This window comes from Salminus brasiliensis, chromosome 15 (genome assembly GCF_030463535.1).
Source record: "Salminus brasiliensis chromosome 15, fSalBra1.hap2, whole genome shotgun sequence".
In the NCBI taxonomy this organism is placed as follows: Eukaryota; Metazoa; Chordata; class Actinopteri; order Characiformes; family Bryconidae; genus Salminus; species Salminus brasiliensis.
The window spans coordinates 21,101,912-21,115,980 of record NC_132892.1 but is presented as its reverse complement, the minus strand read 5'-3'; the positions used below and the strand labels follow the sequence as shown (position 1 = coordinate 21,115,980).

General features: G+C 43.9%; 1 protein-coding gene across 2 annotated transcripts in view; it reads left to right on the top strand.

Moving 5' to 3' along the window:
- Nucleotides 1-14,069, top strand: part of LOC140536001 (vang-like protein 1) — a 73,918-nt gene that overhangs the window by 46,359 nt on the left and 13,490 nt on the right. For both annotated transcript variants that reach the window (XM_072657607.1, XM_072657606.1), the window contains exons 4-6: nt 1,268-1,699; nt 5,423-5,598; nt 13,826-13,959. In XM_072657607.1, the coding sequence (XP_072513708.1) occupies nt 1,268-1,699; nt 5,423-5,598; nt 13,826-13,959 (742 nt within the window). The remainder of the gene's footprint in view (nt 1-1,267; nt 1,700-5,422; nt 5,599-13,825; nt 13,960-14,069) is intronic.

Below are 14,069 nucleotides of genomic sequence, written 5' to 3'. Positions count from 1 at the left end.
TCCCCTCTTTCCCGGACATGTCCCCTTTTTGGGATGCAAAAGGAAAACGCATCCGGCCCGGATTTCTAAATTGAGTTAAATGTCTGGATTTCGCCTTTGCAGTGTTTGCTTCTGCAGTCTGCCTGCATCTACGTCAACCATTGGTCAAACTGCCTCCCACCACAGCTGATTGAACCACAGCCTAAAAATGATATGTATTTTTATTCATGTGTTTATTAATATACATGTCTAAGACACAAGTTGAAACAGAAGGAGATCTTTTAGCAATATAGGCTATTACGGCTGTTCATTTACAGAGTTTCTTAAGTTCAGAGCTATTTAACTTCCTCATACCCTCACACACACATGTACACACTGCCACGGTCCTACAACTTAGGCCTACTTGAAGCACCCAGCCACAACATCCTAACCATGATGGAAACCTTTGTCACCGCAGCCCTCCTCCAGAATAGTTATTCTGTTAGATTCTGTTAGTTTTAAATGTCCCTTCAGGCAGTAAATCAAGGTTTAGGAATTGCATTAAGGTTCATGTCTTGCCCGTAAATGAAGCTCACTCTCAGCTTTAGCAAGCTGTGCAAGCCGTTTGCTTGCGGCCTAATCAAGCTACATGCTTTTAGATTTTCCTTTGTGTCTTAACAGAGTGCGAACAAATGCCTACCACGCTGTATTATTCATGCCACTTCACACGAAATCAGTGCCTCTCTTAACCAGCCCGCAACTCTATCCTCCCTAATGCGTTTTGGTGTTTATCTCTGCGCGGCAGCGTTAGCCTGAGGCGCTAGCCGCTTGAGTGGCTGTCATTTTTCCCTCCCTCTCTTGAGATCTGCCTCTGTGACTTGACCTCAGAGAGGCAGGCTATGTTTATTTTGTGCTCTGTGAGGAGGAAACATAAACAGATACAGAACTTGTTCACTAGACATTCAGGCCCACTAGGCCGTGTTACTGTTCACAGCCACTCTGCTCTCGGTGCCTCTTAGTTATTCTGTTCTAGGCCCAAGTCAAGCCTAACACTTTCCTGTGGCTCATGTGGAAGAATACAAAAAAATCTTATCTTATCTTAGGTTATCCGGCTGGGTGTTAATCAGATATAATTGTCTAGACGTAAGAGGCTGGATTCACAAGTCTACTAACTTCATCCTTAAGAAACAAAAAAAAAGTCGATACCCAGTCCATTAAAAATGCCCCACTGGATTAGATTGGAACAGCCGTAGTAGTTAGTCTCATGTGAATAACTGACTTTATTAATGTTCTCTTTCCTGCTCTCTAGGATGACAACTGGGGCGAGACCACCACAGCCGTCACCGGCACCTCCGAGCACTCGCTCTCGCAGGAAGACATCGTCCGCATCAGCAAGGACCTGGACGACAGCGTGGGTCTGGACTGCAAGCGCTACCTGTCCGTCTCCTTCTCCATCATCCTCGGCCTCCTGGTGCTCCTCACGCCGCTGGCCTTCCTCGTGCTGCCTCATCTGCTGTGGCCGGACAAACTGCGGAGCTGCGGCACGGCCTGCGAGGGCCTCTTCATCTCTGTCGCCTTCAAGCTGCTCATTCTGCTGTTAGCTGTGTGGGCGCTGTTCTTTCGGCCGCCCAGAGCGGGCATGCCTCGGGTCTTTGTGTTCCGCGCCCTGCTGGCCACGCTGGTGTTCCTGTTCGTGCTCTCCTATTGGCTGTTCTATGGAGTGCGCATCTTGGACACACAGGTGAGGGGAAGCAGAAAAGATGCCACGAGATGTTTTCCGGGAAAGGATTTAGCGTAGTCTAAAGCTGAAGAAGGATTACGGGAGAATGGCAGCATAATTTCCTCAAAGCCTAAAATTAATACGAGTCTCTGCCTGGGGCTGGAACTGGCTGTGTGAAACTACCTCACAGGCCACTTTTTCACACACTGGTCTACCTTTGAGAACCTTTGAGGGCACACAAGCAGGATGAGCCAAGCCTTGTTTGTCTTCAGCTTCAGCTGCGCTCATATTACAGGGTTACAATGGAACAAGGCTGTTATTTGGTTTGAATGTGGGACTTAATTACTGTTCAGTTTCCATCAGCTGTGTCTAGTCCTAATACGATAAAAATGGACATTTGGAAATGCCAGCTGACTAAATGGTTCCTCACATCAAGACACGTGATAAAAATGAAATCAGTGTGCGGAAAAGCTAAGGACATTCAGGGCTATTGTCTGTTGCCGGTTGGCTAGGTTGTGCTTACTAAATGGATTCATAGCCTAAATGCACACATGCATGCAATATAACTCTTGTAAAGTGATAAACCGAAGTCACAGAAGACGCGACGTTGGATTTATACAGTTAAAATGTGCATTATTGCGTATTAATTATATATTTTGGTACATATACTTAATACACATACATACATAACATATACAAACATAATATTTCCAGTCAGTCGTACTGCAAAGTTACAGTCTTTTGTAATATCCAAAAAAAAGCATCTAAATGAGCAGTGTGACCTGCGCAAAAGTTTGGACAAAGGGCGTGTCTTAGTTGCTTGTAGTGCCTGTCTTGAAAACAGGAGATCAACAATTGGTTTATGCACAAAAAGAAGCATTTCAATTGGCATGCAATGGATGTCACACCATGAGGGAGACTGGGGTTCGATTCCCAGTGTTGGTGACTATGCTGCGCTACACCAGTAAGTGTCCTTGGGCAAGACTCCTAATACTACATTGGCCCACCTCTATAATACAAGTAACCTTGTATAAGATAAGAGCTTTGCAAACGCAGATAAATGTCTTTCAGTTCATGTACTGAACAAGTCAGAATGATCTAATCACTGGAATTACTGGAAGCATATAACTTTACACTATCCACAGATCAGCCATAACATTAGGAAAAACATTGGTCGTCTACGGTGGCATCTGTCAAGAGGTGGGATAAACGTATTAGGCAGAAAGTAAACAGTCAGTTCCTGAAGGTGATGATGTGTTAAAAGCTGGAAAAATGGGCAAGCATAAGAATCTGAGCCACTTTAACAAAAGCCAGATTATCACGGCTAGACTACTGGGTCAGAACATCTCCAAAACATCAGGCAAGTCTTGTGGGGTTTTTCGGGAATGCAGTGGTTAGTACTTTACCAAAAGTAATGACAGAGTCATGGGCACCAGAGGTTCATTGATGTGATCATGGAGGCCCCAGCTCAAAACGTACAGGACTTAAAGGATCTTCTGCTAACGTCTAGTTGCCAGATGCCACAGGATGCCTTGTGAGGTCTTGGGGATTCCAGACCTCGAATGCTCAGATCTGTTGTGGTGGCCCAAAGGGAGCTACTCAGTATCAGTGTTTTTGTTCTTATCTTGCTCGTCCTTTAACATGAAACACGTGAGGCATAGCTGTAGTCATTTTTGATGACCTAGACATTTTGATTATGTCATATTTAGTCCTACCATCCTTCCAGCCTTATCAGTTATCAGTGTCATGGACCGTTCAGTTGGAGGTTACTCTGACTGTTTGGACTTTAGACTGATTGGAGTCCAGTGTTTGTCACCCAAATCACAAGCCAATTAGGATCACTCTTATAAATAAATAGTTCAGATGGTTCTTTAAACGATGCCATCAAAGAACCGTCCATGTTTCATAAAAGTGTTCATGATTATGACCAAAGGCTACCAAATTTATAGTTTGTAGTAGAGATATGCGAGTGTGAGGGACCTTTTAATATGACAAAGATCCTTCACATCAAGTGAAACATCTTTAGATCTTTTTTGGGCTCTTCACACTCTGTGCCATAGAGGAACCGCTTTTGAGTGGTTGTTCTATGGCATCGGTCAAAGAGGCATTTCAGCAGTAATCACACAGACAAATTGAAGGACAGTGACAGTAGGGCCTCTATTTTCGCCCTCTCGCCATAACCATGAACAGCTGATGGGCTTTCAGCCGACTTCCGCAGCAGACAAAGGCTCTGTGCTGCTAGTCCATTCCGTTTTTAGCTCCTGCAGTGATGGACTGTCTCTCACATATGACGTTTTGTTGTTGTTGTTAATAATGCATGTGGATCAGGTGTGTAAAGATACTTTTGAGGTGCATGTGCTTTTCACAGGTAGCTATAACAAATAGATGCATTATGATTATCATAATAGCAGCATATCTGAATCTGCTTTTAAAAATAATATATATATATATACACACACACACACAACAAACAAATGGTTATATTTGGCCAAAATTTGAAGCTGATCTTTAAATAGGTCTTTTTTTAAATCTAGAAGAGCAGCATGTTTAGCTGATGAAGGTCCTAAAATGTGTTTTGTTGATTTTTACCACGATTGTGGTTATTTTGCTCTGAAGCGCTAATACATCTAAATGTTTCTCTGCATAGACAGAAATGTACATAATTAATTAATTTATTTTGATAGCAATTAAAAAAAAAATCTAACTGAAAACCTAGACTTAAAAAACTAAACTAACATTAAAACTACTTTCAACTAATATATATATATATATATAGGCTTGGTGGGGCGAACGCTCCCATGGAGGGAGGGAGGGAGGGAGAGGGAGAGAGAGAGGGAGAGAGAGAGAGAGAGGGAGAGGGAGAGGGAGAGGGAGAGAGAGAGGGAGAGAGAGAGAGAGAGAGAGAGAGAGAGAGAGAGAGAGAGAGAGAGAGAGAGAGAGAGAGAGAGAGAGAGAGAGAGGGAGAGGGAGGGAGAGGGAGAGGGAGAGGGAGAGGGAGAGAGAGAGAGAGAGAGAGAGGGGACATTGGGTGGTTAGATACTTGCCTGGTCCTCCAGAGGAAACACACGAGACAGCAGGTGCAGTGCAATGGAGACCCTTTATTGGGCTGGGGAGCACCCACACTCCACTCACAATCCAGGATAACAGCAGTAGCTGTAAGGCTACAACCTAGAGCTAACCACCATGCATGCATACCTGTCGGCATCTGTACTCTCTCTCTCTCTCTCTCTGGTGTACGAGTATTAACATTGTAGTGCGCATGCGCCTGGTCTAAGGCACATAAAGTGACAGTCACAATAGTAACAAAATGTGGGAAAAAAGGTATGTAAAGCAAAACGGTATAATGTTAATGAAAACAAAAAATCATAGATATTACAAACTAATCCAAATAATGATCATAAACAAAAATAAATAGTTTGGGCTTAAATATGTCCATATTTTAATTATTAGGACATCTATAGTAAGAAAAACAGGTAAAGACCTGAATGCACATCATCACAGTAAAATAAAAAGAGAACCTGAGCATTGAGTCATGGCCCTAGATTTTCTGCTGTGAAGGCAGTTAACCCTTCACACTCCCATTCTTTTCTGGCAAAACCAGATATTTTATTCATAGTAGTTAACTTACAGTGACCACTGGATGATGAGCCTCAATATGAATATCTGAATAACAAACCTGTACGTAATTAATGCAAACATTATTAAACTTCCAATAACATAACTTCTCGTCTCTCTGTCCTGCAGGATGATGATTACCAGGGCATCGTGCAGTATGCAGTGTCCCTCGTGGATGCTCTGCTGTTTATCCACTACCTGGCCATAGTTCTGCTGGAGCTGCGGCAGCTGCAGCCCAGCTTCTCCCTGTGCGTCACTCGCTCCACGGACGGAGAGACTCGACACTACAACCTGGGACAGCTGAGGTGAGCAGAGACAGACTGCAGGCCTTCTTTGGCTGCTTTGAAGGGTTGAAGGTTTGATGAAAATTAAATGATCACTGACCCCAGATGCAGCCGATCAGCCAAGACCTGTCTGCAGTTTGGGGTGAGAGATGCTGGGCTATTTAGGCCTGTCCTGTGGTGTGCGGCCAGCAAGCTGAAGAGACTGTAGCCGTGTTAGCTTTTAGACTAGCACCCAGTATGGAGGTCCAGTATGAGTGGACGTTGAAGAGAAAATATGTAAAAGCCATTCGACTAGCGTTAGCTTTTAGACTAGCACCCTGCTTTTGAGCTCCCCTTTTATGGATGCTGGCACAGGAAGAGCCACAGTCACAAGGCCTGGTTCATGTAGCAACCCATGTTCCCGTAACTACTAGAGGGTTCTCCTCCAAGCGTGTTCAGCTGTCCAGTGAACTTGCGTTAGCAGCAGTTCATTGCACTCAGAAAAACACTAGGTGGACAAAAGTACTGGGACACCTGCTCATTTATTGGTTCTCTTTTAAAAACAAGGATATTAAGAAATGTAAGCCACTCATTTTCCCAGATTTGGCTTTCTTGCTCATCACTTTCCTTCAAGTGTGTTGAGCTCCAGTTTGGTAATCAGCTGAGGAAGTCAGTATGTTTTTAAAGGAGTGGATGTTGAAGAGAAAAAATTTATAAACCCACTCTTTTACCGTTAGCTTTTAGCCTAGCCTAGCCTGGCCGTTGAGTTATCGCTCATTATTGCTTTTGAGTGTCCTTTCCGCGAACACTGGCTCTGGAAAAGCCGCTTTCACAGGGTCTGATTCATGCAGCAACCCGCATTCCTGCAAATAATGGAGTTGGGCGGTTCCCGTTTTCCAGCTCTGTTTGGGGTCTGCAGGAATTTCTTTTCAGTGAAGAGACAACAGTGTTCGAGGTTCATGGTTCATTATTCAACTATGGTGACTAGATGGTGACTTTCATGGTGGAGGTTTTGGAAATGAAAAGGTTTCTGCACTGTGTTGCAGGTGTTGCACAGAGGCAACAGGGTGATAGTATGTGGGTTTTTGTGTGTGTGCATGTGTGTGTGTGTGTGTGCATGTGTGCATGTGTGCGTGTGTGTGTGTGTGTGTGTGTGTGTGTGGGCTTCTCGTTTTTTGGCTCCTGCTGTAAGTGTCATGTTGACAAAGCACAACCGCCTTTCGGGAAAGAATCCAAAGCTTGCTGTGAAGTAGAAAGGGAGGGATTTTGGGTGATGAGCGGCTAGCTTTACGCTCATTAGCTGGAAGTAGTGCTAAAACTGGTTGTGAAAGGAAGGTACAATGTCATGCTGATGCTTGTTAGTTAGGATCATGACACAGGAGCCCCAGACTCCAGTTCAAGTCAGTGTTTGTTGTGTTGTAGCTTTTTTCCCCCCTTAGGGGAGCTATCACTGCCAGAATGTTTACTTTTCTCTCGCGCACCTCTGCCTGCTCTTGCTTTCGCTCTCTCGCTCTCTCGCTCTCTCGCTCGCTGTCTCGCCCTTGTTCTTGTAGGGTTAGTTGGCAGATTTGATAATGCAGATTTTAAAATTCTCCTCTGCCCTCTCCTAGAGAGGGAAACAGGCCCTTATGGGCACTGCGTTTGCATGCATTTTTGCCTCATCGAGCAGATGTAGGTGAGGAGGCGCAGTGCGAAATGGGTGTGACCACAGCCGGAGAAGTTATTGACCCCATCATTGGGAGATTGCATGTTTGTTCCCCTGTAATGCCATGGCCGGCAGTCCTAGAGAACATAATTGGCTGCGCTCCTGCCTGGGTTAGTAAGATGTCCCGCCCTCTGTCCCCTTCGCTCAGCATGCCGTGACGACACTGGCGGGTTGGGTTCTCCTCTAAGTGCTTTGAGCTGACGTTGCGTTCGCAGCAGTTCACGGAACTCTGAGGAAGCTATGCTATGTTAGCAAAAGTATTGGGACACCTGCTTATTCATTGGAGTCTTTACTGTCCACTGCTCCCCAACTCATCCCAGTGGTATTGGATGGAGCACTATTATTCCAGAGAACATAGTTCCACTACTCCACAGCTATACCGTTGGGATAAATTGGGCCAGTAGGTTCATGTTGATCTGCTTCAGAGAGTCCTATTCTATTGGTGGGGGGGGGGGATTCTATTCTTCAGTTGAGGAGTTGGGGTGGTGATCTTCCAACCTCATTAATGATCTGTCACTGAATGCAATCAAATCCTCACAGCAATGCTCCAAAACCTAGCGGAAAGCTTTTTTGGACAGTAGAGGCAGTTAGTTAGCGCTTTGTTTCAGAAAAAACTATAAATGAGGGTGTCCCAATACTTTTGTCTTTCAGAACAGGCCTGTGCCTCAGCAGCTTTCTCCCTTTTGTGTTTTGTTCATGTCTTTGAATAAACATTCTAACTACTCAGCCCAAATGACCCAGATCTCCAAGCATGAGATGCTTTGGGTTCATAAATCTATCCCTAGTCTTCAACAGCTCTAACGGTTTTGCTAATGTTGCTGTTATTTATATAGAACCAGTCCTGGAGGGCAGAAAAGCCTAGATTCTCGAGCAGATCCCATAGAGGGACTCTCCTCCTGGGTTGCACTCTGTCATCATTAGCTGGGCGGTGCGGAGCTCACACTCCAGCATCTCTGGCTCGCCGTCTGCCCCGGCGGCTGCTGTGTTATCATAATTACGCGTCTCCCCGGACCCTCCGGCCTGTTTGTCTTCATTCCTGGGCCCTCGCCCTGATGTCTTTCTCCCCTTCTTTTCTGCTGATCCAAGCTCTACCCCCTCAACTTGAAATATTAGCCAGAATTGAGGAGTTCAACCAAGCATGCTAACTGGACTGATAATCAATACCAGCTAAAAGACATCATGTCGCATTATCAACTGTAAGGCTGATCGGTGGCTGCTCAGTGTAATTTCATGCAAAATATAATGATAATTTAATAGGAGAGGTCACTCAAAGTTCAGCCAAGCATGCTAGCATGTCTGATAATCAATGCAAGCTAATGCTAAGCAATTAGCATTATCGATTACTACGGTAATTGGTGAGTACTAGGTGTAATCTTTTGTTAAACACTTTAGCTCCTATTAAAGATGAACCCTGCATTCAACATCATGAGACAGAATTATACAAAGGGTCTCAGATTGGCAGTGAAGCTTAGCTCAACCAGGCATGCTAATATGGCCAATAATCAGTGGATACAGCCTTCTGGCCGGTCTTCCTTTGCGCACCCTCAGGCCCCTGCATTAATGTTTTAGCCAAGTTCAGCCATGTCACTCCTCTGCTGCGTCCTCTTCACTGGCTCCCTGTAGCTGCTGCCCACATCAGATTCAAAACCCTGACGCTGGCCAACCAAGCCAAGAATGTACCAGCCCCTCCGTACTTGATGGCAATGGTCAAAAGCTGATCAGTACAAAGAGCTCTTCGAGCTTCAGTATGGACCCGCCATCCTTTAAGATCCACGGGAGACAAGCATACAGGCTGTTTTATGTTCTTGCACCGAAGTGCTGGAACGTATGGCAGAGTCACTGGCGGTCTTCAAACGTCGACTGAAGACTCAACTCTTCCAATAGTTCTGGAGGTGTAGTGCCGAAGGTTGTGGTCTCCATTTTGTGTTTAGTAGTATGTAAGCTTAGAGGTATCTTTTGGGTCCTAGCCGATTCAAACTAGGATATAATAGCTAACGTATTTTCTGAGTGAACAGTGGACCACTTTCGGAAGTCGCTTTGGAGAAGAGCGTCTGCTAAACGCCTGGAATGTAAATGTACATAATATTATTGGTTGCTGTACTAGTTGGTGACTATTAGGCAGAACAGGTAATGACTATTATGAGGACCAATAGAAATGCTCCAGACATGCATTAAAAAGTCAGGTTTTGTCCTGTAAAGTTGCAGTTTTGGAGATGCAAGGTTTTTGAGTGACTGTGATCATATTCTTTGCAACTGATTCTGTACCATTTAAAAGAGTAAACACTAAAAACTGACGATTAGACATGTGGGTTCATTAAGTCATTAAGTAAAAGATGTGTGTATAAATTGTGCTTAAAATATACATCAAGCATTATTATGCAAGTTATTTTAAAAAACTGAAATTATGTTGGGGACATGAAATGTACCCCTCAATTCTAGAACTAACCATAACATCAGATCGGTTCAGAGCGCCACATGCTGGACAAGTATCGACAAGAGCATCCAGCCCTCAGCAACACAGTTCAGCAGAGCTTCATTTGCTTAACCTACTCCACTCAGAATATGAATAATTAATCAAAGGGGTGGAGGTCATGAGGATTCAGCATGAAACACATTTGGTGTTTTGGGGGGTTGGGGCTTGAGGGTGGGAATTGCTTATTCTGGTAAAGCTTGGAGAACATCTTGAGGAGTTCAGCGAGTCTCCTGTTCACTGATCCCCTGAATAAGATGACCATTCGCTGTCTGTCTCTCTCACTCTGTCCTTCAGGGAAGACTTAGGAACTCCTACGCCTGTGTGTGTTTGTGTGTGTATGTGTGTGGTGGTGAAAATAGGAAGCACATGCTCCAGGCACATGCTATCTTTGTCAGAATTGAGTTAGTGTCCCTTAAAGCATGACACAAGCTTCCGGGTGGGGCATCTGGTCCAACCCTGTAGCCACTCTTAAGCCCACACACACACAGCAGTGTGAAATGTAGGAAATCTGCTGGTTTAGGGTCCGACACACTGAGAAGTAAAGGACTACTTCAACCTAGTCTAAATCTGCTGCATTAGATTGTTCTATTGATCACAGCAGACAGTAATTATTTCATTTGCCTGGTTGTAGAATTCAAATCTTACTTACAATAGTGGCCACTGGATTTCCCTTTTAAGGCTGACACAAGGAAGAAATAAGCCTCTCTGCTTAGCAGGTTTACGTCACTGCGGCAGCTCACAGGAACCATGTTGCACAACACAGCATAGATTTAAGCACTGGGACTAATCATTTTTTGTACTTATTCCCAAGACTCAACGGACAGTGTTGCTGTCTTGTAGCGTTAGCGTTTAACCTAGTATGCGCTCACTTTCTTGAGTTGGGCTTCCTCAACGTAGGTCCCCTTCTGATGTGTGGATAACTTTGGTCTGAGGTAGTCCAGTTTGTTGTCTTGAGAATGGACAGTGGAGAGAAGAGGTGGCAGGGATTTAACCTTGATTTAGATACTCGCTCATTTCACCGCCTTTTGCTTTGTCGTGTGCCACTTTTAAACTTCTTGTCTGCAAAAACGGGCACAGGCGAATCTGTGGTCATGGCGCTGGGTTCAAGTAGCAACCCATGTTCCCATAACTGGTCTTGCTGTGATTCTGCTGCTCTCCAGTGTTACAAGTTTCAAAAAACGTAATATTCTCCTAAAGAGACCATCGTGTTTTATAGCTTCGTAATTTTGACTGGCAGCGCTTTCACCAGTGGGTTGGGTATATAGAAATGTCACAAAATATTATGTTTCAGTTTTGGGGTTTTCCGGAATTGGCCCATCTCTAAAGCTCTGGTTCTATATATTTTATATGCTGAATTTTTTTTCTAGGGATGCACAAGTTCAATACTAGGGTGAAATATCAATACTGAATCCGATTCCTGCACTGCCAGAATTCTAGGCTTCATAACTCAGGATCAGAGTAATGTACAATGACACACATCCTAGCAAACAGCAAGACTTACTTATCACATCTAACCGATAATAATAACAATAATCCAGCTCAGAAAAACAGCTAAACTCCAGACACTTCACCTTCAGCAGCCTGCTCTGTTTACTCAAGAGCAGCGCAGGGTTGAGGGGCGCAGCAGGCAGGCAGACACAGCCAAACACTATTTTAAGTCCAAGGAGTTTCCAAAATCCGCAGATTACTTCATTAATTTTTTTTTTTTTTTTTTACTAAATATCCAGGATCTGGTATCGAAACAGAAAAAGTCTGATTTCTGTCAGATCCCTATTTTTTCTTCATTATTTTGGCATTAACACTGAGTTCTGATGCAGCCCAATGACTTGTATTGTAGGTGAGTTGTGTGTAAACATGTTTTCTGTTCTTTTCGAAGCACAGAGAGGCATGCTGAAATTACTGCCCGTGGTAACTGACCGTCCAACAGAGATGATGCAGATGAAGATTAGGTTGATTCTGTTACAGGCCGTGGAAGGCATGCTCTCGGCAACCAGTCCAGTCTGAACTCTTGTTGTGGGGTCAGATGTGTTGCTTGCTGGATCGGTGTCCAGGAAACGAGCACTCTATGTTTAGACTGTTTGGATTCTGGCTTGGACACTGGGCTCATTCTACAGGGCAAATGGTATCCAATTGAATTCAATTGGGCCGGATTACGTCATTATTTTCTGAACTGCTGGTGTTACCGTCTCTGTGCTGTGAGAGTGCCATAGGAGCTTATAGAGGATAATGAAAAGCAGGTGGGCAGCGTTACAATATGTTAATGTCATATTCTAATGAATGCATTCAGCTACTTTACGTTGCACTCATTGCTGACACACATGTGCAAATGCACAAAAACACAGCTTGTCTAGCCCCTGTAAAGTAATACAGCCAAAACAACAGGACTCTCTGGAGCAGATAAACATGAACCTATTGGCACCATGCCTAATGCTAGGTGTTTGCTAGAGGGGTATAAAGCCCCTCAGCCTTGAGCAGTGGAACTGTGTTCTCTGGATTGACAATTGGTGCTCCATCCAGTACTTTTGGGGTGAGCTGGGAACTTTGAGATGAGGTGGGGGATGGTGATCATCCAACATCCTGACCACACTAATGCTACAGTATAATCAGATCCTCACAACAGTGCTCCTCCAAAGTCTAGTAGAAAGCCTTTCCTGTACAGCAGAGACAGGTACTCCAACAAAAACAGGATAGGCTCTTTTTAATACCCTTGATTCCGGAAAAAACAACGAATGAGCAGGTGTCCCCATACTTTTGTCCACGAAGTGCATATTTATCTGGCACTAGTTTCTTTAGAGCAGTTGAAAATGATATGATGTCAAATCGAGTGGTTCCCCATATTTATGATGATGTTTTTCCATCAGTCTTGTTTTAAAGCAGCATTATGGAGAATTGGGATTTCTTGCTCTTGGGCTCCCCCTACAGTCGGGAAGTGTAATTTGCACTTTGAGCCATAGCTTAAACACAACTTTTTTTTCATTTTTTGGACAACCTGACCGATACCAAACAGATGTTTTTGACCTTAAATTTGGCACGGAGTTGCACAGTTCTCGTAGGCGTTAACCTGCCTGTACTAACAAAGTTACATAGTGTGCTGAGGTTTCTGGGGTGCAGAGCCCGGAGTATCTATGATAGCGGCCCTATTACAAGTCAATGGAGTGTCTCAATTCTTTTGCAGCTGATATTTTGTTATTTTATTTTAAGCTAGATGTACCTGCATGGCGAGTTGTTACAGTTGTTCAGTTAGCTGCATGGACCTAATGACTTCAGTGGAAAGCTAGAGAAACAAATTTTAGACAGCTGTCAGGGAAGAAACATGGCGGAATCTAGTGCTTATTTATTGGTTATTGAAACATTATTCATGGAGCATACCTTTTCCTTACCTGGATTTTCTATACAAAGACGAATTCTGAGGAAGAACTGAAAACCCACTGACCTTCCCACTGGCATCTCATTGTTTTGTTTTTCAAATTTGATCATCCCACTGTTTTCACTGTGCTGGTTAAATATATTCTGTAATTAGTACTGTGATGCATTTATGCAGTAGATAGCGATGCTGTTTTTATGTGCAGCATATGAAGAGCTCAAAGGATGCGACGGCTGGATGGGAGATTCTTAGTGGTTAAATGAGCAGAAGATGGTGAATCATGGTGCACTACTCTCTAGGCAAAAAGGAAGAAAGAAAAATCAAAAACTAAAAATCAATTGTGCTGCGCGCTGTTTTGAGATTCTATCGGCCTGTCATGTCTGCAGCGAGAGAATTGCTGATGCATCAAGTGAATTATTAAGGGAGACCGTCTAAGAGATTAGCAGTGTTTTGACAGTTTGACATTTCTAGTCGATTCTGCCCATCCTTTCGTTTTGTTTCTTTTAGCCCCATCAGTTTCCCAGAAGCATGCTCTTCGGAAATGCTCAGGAAACGCATTCAGTACTTCACCCAAGACTGCTTGTATTTCTATCTGAGAATTGTGCAAATGAGCTTATGCTAAGTGGTCTTGTTAGCTTTCATTCACTGCTAATTATGGTAGCATTGTTGTTTTTTTTGTCAAGCACTCATTCTTCATTCTTGACTTTTTTCCCTCCTTTCTTTCCAGTATCCAGAGGGCAGCTGTAGCCGTACTGGAGAACTACTACAGAGATTTCCCTGTACACAACCCAGCACTGCTCACGGCCTCCAAGTCTCGCGCAGCCAAACACCTGGCAGGTCTCAAGGTCTACAACGTGGATGGTGAGTGAACAACCCCACTTATGTCTGGATCTGAGTGGAGAATTTATTGTTCGCTGTTCTTTTTCTTCAGGTGATTCATGGATTGAGACGTTCTTAAAAAAAAACTCTTC